This window comes from Carlito syrichta, unplaced genomic scaffold (assembly GCF_000164805.1).
Source record: "Carlito syrichta isolate Samal-C Ts95f unplaced genomic scaffold, Tarsius_syrichta-2.0.1 Scaffold308095, whole genome shotgun sequence".
NCBI lineage: Eukaryota > Metazoa > Chordata > Mammalia > Primates > Tarsiidae > Carlito > Carlito syrichta.
Window position 1 is genome coordinate 42004 of NW_007252191.1, and position 10582 is coordinate 52585.

At 37.1% G+C, this 10582-nt stretch overlaps 1 protein-coding gene across 1 annotated transcript in view; it reads right to left on the bottom strand.

Annotated features, from left to right (window-relative positions):
- The window catches only part of LOC103267277 (laminin subunit alpha-2), a 443000-nt gene that overhangs the window by 41124 nt on the left and 391294 nt on the right, over positions 1 to 10582 (bottom strand). The window contains exons 45-47 of the mRNA XM_008064880.1: positions 8752 to 8906; positions 2032 to 2175; positions 903 to 1036 (exon numbers count right to left, since the gene is read on the bottom strand). Of these exons, the coding sequence (XP_008063071.1) occupies positions 903 to 1036; positions 2032 to 2175; positions 8752 to 8906 (433 nt within the window). The remainder of the gene's footprint in view (positions 1 to 902; positions 1037 to 2031; positions 2176 to 8751; positions 8907 to 10582) is intronic.

Genomic DNA, 10582 nt, shown 5'->3' on the forward strand with positions numbered 1-10582 from the left:
ATGGGGAAGTGATGAGGACGGGGTGGTTTTGTAAATAATCTATATACTGCTAGTAGTTGATAATTTAATTAAACTTTTTTTTTTTTTGAGTTGGAGTCTCACTCTGTCGCCCAGACTGGAGTGCAGTGGCGTCTCCCGGCCACCGCAGCCTCGACCTGCTGGGCTCCGGCGATCCTTCCACCTCAGTCTTCCACGTAGCTGGAACTACAGGCGCGCACTACCACGCCCGGCTAATTTTTTGATTTACTGTAGAGATGAGGTCTCTTCTGCCCAGGCGGGTCTCGAACCTGCGGGCTCAGGCAATCCACTCACCTCAGCCTCCCAAAGGCACGGGATTACAGGCTGAGCCAGCGAGCCTGGCTAATTAAACTTTAAATATAGAATTTACTGACTCAATTCTCTATTACTTCCCATTTAAAGTTATGTGGACCTCACATGCTACACATGGATCCCAGCATTTTGAAACTGCAGGCACTTGCAGGTATGGTCACTATGTAGCTAGAAGAGAAGCTGTGTACACCAAAGACACACAATAATGCCAGTTCTGTGTGTTGGCTTGTCTTTAATATGAATATCAGTATTTTTGTTTTTGTGGTTGTGAGATAAAATGACTGGACCAGCTTAACCTCCAAATTCCTACCAGATATCAGATAAAGGAGTCAGAAATGGACTGGTCACCCTAAGCAATACCTTGATGACTTGTCAGTTCCTAATAGGGGTGACAAAGATACTCAATTCCCACACATGTATACATATACATATAATATATAAAATTCATGCACAGGTGTACACATCCATATACTGCTGCCTTATTGAAATGGAAATAGAAGTTTTCTTATAAACTAGGAAACAACTCCAAAGTTCTGCCATTTAATTATATAAATGTTTAATGAGTTGGTTACCTCGATGCTTCAATACGGTACCAATATGAGTCATCAATAGTCAAATCCGGATACTCTACACGTCCGACTCCAGACCCAACATCCCACAGAAAACTCACTTTACCTTTACGCATTTCTATGGCCAGAAAGTCAATCTAGTTCAGAGAAATGAAAAAAAAAAAGATATTTCAGATATGAGGTACCCTAACAGAGGACAGCAGAATAGTACTTTTAAGTACCATTTACAGATATATAAAATAATTAGCTATTTTATGATACAACTTATCAAATGCTATGATTTATTATGCATGACTAAAGTGATATTTTATTATTGTATCTTTAAGGCAGAAAAAATCCATACTGCTGAGATGTATGTGTTAATTTTATTAATTCTTAGGTAGGTTTAATTTTGAGACAAAAGCCTTTCTCACTCTGATACTTGTGGTAAAGATAAAAGCAAATATTAAGATTCAGAGTTCATTATTGTTTTTACCAAAGACACTGACATTTTTGAGGGGGCTGCTATGATTTTTTTTGCACAAAGTGACTCACAACGCCTCACCTGAACGGCAAATATTGACTTATGTCATGGCTGGTCTGTTAAGAAGTCTTATTCATTTTGGAAGATTCCCCATGCATGTAAAGTCAAATGGTTCAAATGGAAGGAATTAGAACTTTATGGGTGAGCTTTTGTAGATATCACCTGTGTTATTTCAGTTTGAGTCAAAAATTCAGCACAAATTAGAAGAGTTTTCATTGCTGAGTAAGTGCACAGTTTGCTGTTTTCATTTCACTAACATGAAATGAAAATGTAATTTCTCAGTTTGAGAAGAGTAAATAAAATCATTTTGTTCCTATTAGCCTTTCTTCTTAAATAGTTTGATCCTGAAAATTTAATTCAAAATAAATGCTGGTATTCTGAAAAACGAAAGCAAATGTTCCTAAATACTGTCATTTTCTTCCTTCCATTTAACTTCTAACTTAATTTGACACTTCAGAACTTTGCGAGGTAAGATTTCAAATCAGAAAGCCTACATATTAGACAATTCTTGGACGAGATATTGAATCCTATATGTATTCTCCAATACCGAGATTAACCTCCAGTTATACACACACAGTAGCCTAAATAAAAGCTGGGTATTAGACTTACAAATTTGGCACTTCCAAGATAAAACAGGAGGTTGTCAGCAACAGCTGTCTTTACGTTGATGACAATATTATTGTAACTTCCTTTCTTGATTTCGGGCTTGTACGTTCGAATGCAGTCACCTCCTGAAGACACAGATACTTTGATCTTTAAGAAAAACAAGGTACAAAGAACCAGGACTAAATCTCGCTGAAAGTTTGAAGTAGTTCCCAAACAACCACAGAGCCATCATAATTTCTTCTTTGAAGTTATTTTCCTATCATCAAATAGTATCATTAAATACTCATATGCAGACACCATTATACTCATTGATGAGGGCACAAAAGAGAAATTTTTCCACTAGCATTTTTGACAATGAGCTGTTCACAATTCCACATCTTGTTAGCATGTTACTGTTTCCTGAAGCACACAGTGAACAAATTCTTACCTTCATACCTCTCACTATATGAATATGAGAACATTTTCAAAAGGTGATTTTGCCTGGAGCTAGCGGGAATGATCGTCATTAAGGAAGTTTAATGAAGTTTTACAATTCAGATTTCAGTGGTTTTGGTATCGCTTAAAGTAGGAAACCTTTTTTTCTTTCAGTTTTCAGAGGAAATTACCTACTCCCCCCATGTTCTTACAGTTGGAAGAGGACAATTAGATTTTGTTCTAGATGTTCTAACAATAAGAAGAATATTAATCATTCTACTCAGAACATACATTTCAGAATAAATTATACCTTTTTATTAAGTTGCTGGGAAATGAAATGGAAATAATTTCCAATGGCTATCACTACTAATGTATTTAACAGCTCCTTTTTCTTGGGAATAATATCTTAAAAATTACTATAAATTGCTAAAAAAGGAATTCCTATGTGAACAGAGTGACATGGCTCGTACCAATTTTTACTTACATTTAGAGAGCCTTCCTTCAATCACAAATAACACTAGTTGATCATTTGACTTAATTTCCTTTGAGTCAGGTGGAAAATCATCATCAAGGAGCTACTTTCAGGACAGCAATGTAGCTGCTTGGACTCAGATGGAATCTGTAACTTTGTTCATCCATAGTGCTCAACGGAGGAGGCAGGGCGAGGGGAAGATGTAAAACTACTCTGCACTGGTTCAAGTACCCAGTTTCAAGAAGCCCCTCGGCCCTCACTAGCAGTGAATTTCCCTTTTGTCATTTCTTCTAGCATTTTGTACCACTCATATCATTTGCACATTTGGAAGAAAACCAACTAGCAGTATCTTTACCCCTCTGGAAGTGCTGTGCGGACTTCCAACAAGGGAACCTCAGTCACTAAACCAGTCTCCAGATCATGGTGATACCGGGAGGTGTCTTCAAGACTCTCATTTTTGTATAAGTGTAGACAGTGTCATGACCTTATTCCAAGGGTGGTGAAGAACACACCACAAAGGTGCTGGGTGCCGTGTTGACTGGATTCAAAAGAAAAAGCTGAGAAGGGATCTGGGGTTCTTGACAAAAAAGCAAATTCACATATGTTCGGGAACATCTGGAAATACAGCGGGTGTTTCACCACCTCCAGACCCCGCACAAGTCATGTATTTGTGTATTGCCGTTACCTCACCCGATCTGCTAAGCACATTGCATCTCCATGTCTAGGAAACTGTGTCCTAGAAAGAAACGAGGCTATCTCCTCCACCACCAGGAGGTTGTCAGTTCCTAGAGGTCTGTGTGACGGCCGGGGGTTGGAACACCCTAGGAAACCTACTGCTTAGAGTGCTTTCTTTGTCCTTGGTTTCCCCAAAAGGGCAGGGTATGGCTTGCCAACTGAGGGTTGAGGACTGCAGGGTCAACTCTGGTCCCCAGAGAGTTTTCTCTGTGTCCCAGGGAGACAGTCTACCTGGTAGGGTGGTTTTCAGTCAGGAAGTTGGTTTTTTGCTTCACACATCGTGGAAATTTCCCTTTTGCACACAGCACTGAGAGTAGGTGAATACAAATAAACTGCAGAAAAAGTGAAGTAGGAAATACACAGTTTTTACTTTGGATGTTAATGCTATAAACCAATGCAAAATGGGAGTTGGTCAGAAGTGTCATATGATAGAACGGCAGCTAGACAAAGGATTGGACATAAAAAGGATAAAGCCAAGCAAGAGAAAGATGATATAGTAGAGGACAGGTAGGAAAAATACATTCTTCAGGTTTTTTTTTTTTTTTTCTTGAGTTGGAGTCTCACTCCACTGTCCAGGCTGGAGTGCAGTGGTACGCTCACAGCCACCCCAGCTTCAACCTGCTGGGCTCCGGAGATCCTTCCACCTCAACTTTTCAAGTAGCTGGGACTACAGGCGTGCACTACCATGCCTGGCTAGTTTTTGTGATTGACTGTAGAGAAGAGGTCTCACCAAGTGTCCCAGGCTGTTCTTGAACCCCTCACCTTGGCCTCCCAAAGTGCTGGGGTGACAGGCTGAGCCACCGCGCCTGGCCCAGGTATTTTTAATGCTCAGAAAGGATGTGGGAGACAGTGGGTTTTTAGAAATGTGCAGCAAGTGAACCAAAATTATCATCGGAGAAGACCTTTGCATTGAGCAAATTTAATATCTGAGGCCAGCTATAAGCGCCATTAACACCAGAACAAGACCAAAGAGAACAAGAAATCAAGGTCTGACTTGAATTTATGAACAAAACTGAATAACATGTTGAGTTTTCCCTGGCAAGAAATCACATCCAAATTCCCCAAGAGACTGAATTAGTAGGCCAAAGTAACTGTGTGTAGTTTATTTTTACTTCATAAACACTTTATAGGCTTGGCCATAGGGTGATATAATGGCTAGTTGAATTCCTAATAAGCCATTCTTGTTTAAAACACACAAGTAATATTCTTCAGGTACTGTTTAGAGAAGAAATAACTGAATAAGTATAGAATGTGGTCACAGGAAGGATTTTTCAGTCCTTGCTTAGATAAATCTGGTGGAAACAATATGAGATTACATGATTGTGTGTTGAAAAGGGAGCTGCCTAGGTGTAGAAGACAGAATACCAAGTGCTGAAATCTAACTGAACTGAACTGATGAAACTCCATCTGAGAATTCTGAGAGAGCAGCCATTTTAAAACTAAGGGTAACTAATATGACTAGAAGTTACTATTAATCTGCTTTATTGCATACTTTGCATATATTTAAAATATGTTTCTCTGAGCAAACTGATGTTGTCTTACCTGATATGCCAGCAATTAATCTCATAAAAGTCTGACTGTGTCCCTCAAAATTCAGTGTAGGAAATTTAACCCCAATGTGATGGTGTTGGGAGGCGTTGCCTTATGGGAGGTGTTGGGAGGCATGGGATCTGTCTTTTCTGTTCTCCTGCCATATGAGAATACAACTTTTCTCCTCTCCAGAGGATGCAGTATTCAAAGTACCATCTTGGAAGCAGGAAAAATGGGCCGTAGCTTGCTGGCTTCTTGATCTTGGACTTAGACTCCACAACTATGAAAATGTATTTCTATTCTTCATACATTACCCACTTTATGTTATTCTGTTATAGTAGCAAAAATGGATTTAGTAATCTGTCACTCAACTTTTCCACACTCATATAGAAAACCCTCTTAGACTTTCTGATTTATGATTTTGAATATCCTCTCACTACTTGAAAAATTTAAGTAGCCCAAACTAGTAATTTCTCTCTTTAAATACTTTGTTTCTTGATTTCTAATTATAGGTATTTCCTTTAACCAACTGAAAACATGTAAATCAAATACAGTATTTATTAATTTATCTAGAAGAAATTTTTATGCTATATCCCTCTTGTAAGAAGGGAGAACTTTCTGAAATACCAGCATCCTAAAGGGATGTTTGGCTCTATCAATTATTGCTATTTCTAATGTGACTTCCTAGTAAGGCTTCTAAATAAAAATCACTAAGCATTAAGTATCTGTAAGACATTTCTGATACAACATTATTCACCAGTTAATCATCATGAACTCAATTAAACATTATTGAATAGCCCATTATTATATCTATTGAATTTTTCACTGCATTTTTCATCCAGTAAGTAGGTCATTCATTTAAAAGAGTATCAGCCACTCAATTTTTAGAATAAAAAAACCAAAGACAGCTACTTTAAAATAAATGTCCTTACTTTTTCAGTTCTATTAAGTATATGTTGAGATCACACCCAGATAGCCATGCCTGGTTACAAATATGTTTACAAATCAGAAAATGTAATCTTGAGTTAGTACAGGACTCACTTGAAAAAAAAAATGGCTGCTTGAGTATTTCTAACATCTTATATATTTATAAAAAAACAGTTTGTTGTAATTCCATTTCCAAAAGTGACTGGGAATTTCCTTGAAAGGCATAAACAATGGTTACTCTTTCGAGCGTTACTTTTATATTTTTCTTTCATTTTGTACTTGTAAACAGGTTTTATATGCTTACGTGTCATAATTTTGCCTTGTTTGCAAGGAGGGAAAAGCATTCACAACTAATGAATATATGGGTATGTTTTCAGATATCTTTACAATGAAGAAATAATAGAAATGTCCAGATTTTCTCACTTGATGACTAGGTCAGAAATTGTGGCTCTATGTGAGATTCACAAAATAATATTTACTATTATTGTTTCTTCCAGGTTAACATTGCAAAATCTAGGAGTGATATATCAATCTCTTTCCATTGTTACTGCTGCAGCTATAGTTGAATCCTTTGTTCTAGTTTTCTTCGTCTACTCTACAAACTACTTTCAGATTTATATTAAGAAAGCATAGCTCTGATTGTACTATGTTCTATGCTCAAAAACTTTAGATTATCCTCACCAATGAGATTTAACCCAAGAACAATTGTTTCTAAATGAAAATACTTGTCATTTAAGTACTGAAAAGACCTGGCCTCTACTGGCCTTTCCAGTCTAATATTTCCTTCACCAGTTACTCTTGGCAAACTGGACATCTCTTTCGTAAACTGACCCTTCTCACTCTGGCATGGGTCAAGCCATTTTCTCATTTCAGAATGGCGTCCCTTGACCCCTATCCCTGCCACCCACTCCCTAGCACTATCCCACTTCAATGCTGGCTTCAAATTCTTCCCTTCAGGAAATTTCCCGGCCCTACGATAGAAACTATTCCTGCTAGAACATTTATAGCCCTTCCCATGGCTCATGCAATGTGGCACAGTACTCTGCATTATCTTAGAGTTGTTTGTGTACATGTCTTATTTTTCCTACTTCATTATAAGCATTTTGAGTGAAAGCAATGAATCATTTGTCATTGTGTACCTCATGACAAGGATCACTGAACATAGAAGATGCTTTTTTTATGTTGGTTAACTCTTAGCTAAAACTTCAAACCTTGGAATAACATCTGGATTCTTTTAATCGTGTGCTTTACATATATAAAGATCACCTGTCAACCATACCACATGGTTTTTGTATTGCAGCTGAATATATATCTTCCCAGATATATATTCTCACTGCTTTTTAAAAACTCTTATTTTATGTAACATCACCGTCACAGATTTTTTTGCTATTTTCTAAGGGTTTTTTTTTTTTTAATTAGTCATGAATTCCTTTGCAACCTTCACCTTGAACCTGTCTTGGCTTTGTTTAGAGGTGTTATATGGGCATCAGGAAGAAAAAGGATATACTGTCACTTGAGCATCATAACCCTGGCTTCCATTAAAAATATATATAAATTGATGGAATAAGAAAGGGCTTTTCTGCCGGGCTCGGTGGCTCAGTCTGTAATCCCGCGCCTTTGGGAGGCTGAGGTGAGTGGATTGCCTGAGTCCGCGGGTTCGAGACCTGCCTGGGCAACTTGGCAAGACCTCATCTCTGCTATAAAAATAAAAAATTAGCTGGGTGTGGTAGCGCGCGCCTGTAGTTCCAGCTACTTAGAAGGCTGAGGCGGGAGGATCGCCGGAGCCCAGCAGGTCGAGGCTGCGGTGGCCGGGAGCGCCCACTGCACTCCAGTCTGGGAGACAGAGTGAGACGCCAACTCAAAAAAAAACAAACAAAAAAAAGGCTTTTCTAATCATCCTAGCTCCAAAGTTGTTCAAAACATGAAATTTTTTTGAGATGGCAGATTTAGGTATCTAAAATGTTTGAGTTTAAGCCTGAAAACATGAAAACTGACTTGAGTTTTTAAACTTGGATTATCCTCACATTGGTACTTAACACTTTGTCCTGGTTCATTAGTATGCTACCTTCTAGAAAGTTCTGCCCCTATCCTAGTAGACTTTTAATTGGGGGAATAAGGAGCAAAATTTGAGACAAGTCAGGTATTTTCTATCTTTACTCCAAAATTTTTCCAAAAAGTAGAAATTGTGACCAAAGTCATTTTTATTGTTGCTTATACTTAAGTCATTTTTATTGTTGCTGTTATTACATATAACCTTCTTCAATGATTTCTGCCACAACACCACTAGTTGGCTTTTTAAAAAAAATTTCATCAAGAGCAAGGTACTCTCATCCATGCTTTTTAGTACACAATAATAGGGCTTTTCCTTGTTATTTGTATACTCTATTTAAGCTATAATAACATATACCAGAATTCCTAATTCTAAAACATTAAGTGGTGATTATTGTTCTTGTGAAATGTCTTTTGAAATGTATATTAAAAAATACAAATCCAACTTTTCCCTTCTGTTGTGTCCCAAATAGCTTTCAGTTAAAGGAAAAAAAATCAGAGATCATTCACCAGCAAACTCTGAGGAAAGACATTTCCTCTAGGAATAGTCCAACAATTACAATCAGTTGCTGATACCGAAGATCAAAAAAGCTTACAGAATTGGCTTGTTTCCGGGCTTGGTTGATCAGTTCCTTTATCTCAGAGATGTTTTTCTTCAGGTTGTCCTCAAGTTCCTTGATGGGTTTGAGTTTATCTATCAGTCGATCAGCTTCTTGTTCTAGATTTTTCACAGTGGCGTCTGCATCTGTAACTGCATAGGAAAAATTAGCATGCACACACATGTGCATGTATACACATGACACACACACAGAAGTAGATGAGCAGTAGGGTTCACTCAACAATTTCATCTTATTAGCGTGACAAAGCAAGACTATGATTGCCGAAGCAAAATGCGTGATGGCAAATGTGAATATTTTAGTTGAGACTCAAGCAGGCCAGAGAAATTGATGTTAAGAGAAAGAGGGCCACCACTGTTGCTTTGTGATTAAGGTGAAAATTAGCACTGAAGGTAGAGAATAAAACAAACTTAATTCAGTGCTTAATTTCTAGCTTCAGCCTAAAAGTTAACCTTTGCAGAATAGAACTTTAGTTATAGAAGCAAAGAAATGAAAGCGTCTTTAAAATGTCACCTGTCCAAGCCAGAACTATATTTAAATCAGGGTTCTTACACAAAATTGGTTTTCTTTCTTTTCTCACTGTCTTTCTTTGCACATCTTAAAGAGAGAAAGGCTATCAAAGTGCCTTTTGAAGAACATTTTGATGTTGAAAAACCCTTAGACTGAAGGTCTATGTTATACTTTAATTAAATCTTTCATACTGCAGTTCAATTTCATTTTGAAGAATAGTTGATTATCCTGTGTTATATATTAGATTGACCCATATTAAACTGCCATTTTTGTAGGTTAAAAAATAATAATAAAAGGTTGAATATTGGCAATTTCAAAAGCTTCAACCCTAAAATAGTTGAAGATTATCACTGACCCATAGACTTTCAGTATGTGCTCTTCAAGGGGGGGCATATGACACATGGAAAATCACTTATTCTGTCTCTGGATGCTAGCAATCTTATCCAAACGATGCCATTTATTATCTGATTGAGTGTGTATTGTTCAGCTTTCTGTCATTGTGACCCTGATGAAAAAGTTAAACTGCTTAAGGCCCAAGACTACTTGCCCTGTTCGGCTGTGAATTGTCTGTTCTATGGCTGACAGACAACCACTGGGAACAAATCTTCAGGATTGAATCAAAAGTGCTCAACCAGAAGCAAATTATTATTATTTTTAAATTCACTTTTGAAGTAGGTATTTTGAACTCATGTTCATAAATAGGAGTTCTATTGTTAGTGGTATTTCAAAAATTTAAAAAGGTCAGTTTATTGTTAACTTTAGTAGAGTTGCTATATCAAGAACTGAATATAAATTTTTTTCTGAAATGCAAGTTACCTGGGTCAAAGTCCTTGTTATATCATTGTATAGATAGCATAAACACAGTTACCCCTTTCTTTTGTGCACTGTTAGTAAACCACTTGTCCATTTTCCCTTTCCACTAATTCTCCAGTGTTATTCTGATGTTCTACAAATTACTCTAGAACTAAAGAAAAATGATTTAGATTTAGATTCATGGGAAAGAGTAAAAGTAGTTAAACACGGACAGTTAGGCTTAGGCAAAAAACAGATTCGTTTCTTCTAGAGGTCCCAGAAGTTTTTACCCAATGTTTCAAAATGATTCCATTCTTTTTGGAACATTCCCCTTCTTTTTTCTTTATCCCATTTCAAAAATTATGGAAATTATCTTCTTGAAGGTTTGTAAAATAAATCATCTATGATATCGAGTCTGATGGTTTCTGGTACAGCAGGTTTTAAAAACTTTCTTACTTTCTTTCATAATTATTTGACTGTGTAGATTTTTTTTTTTTTTTTGAGTTGG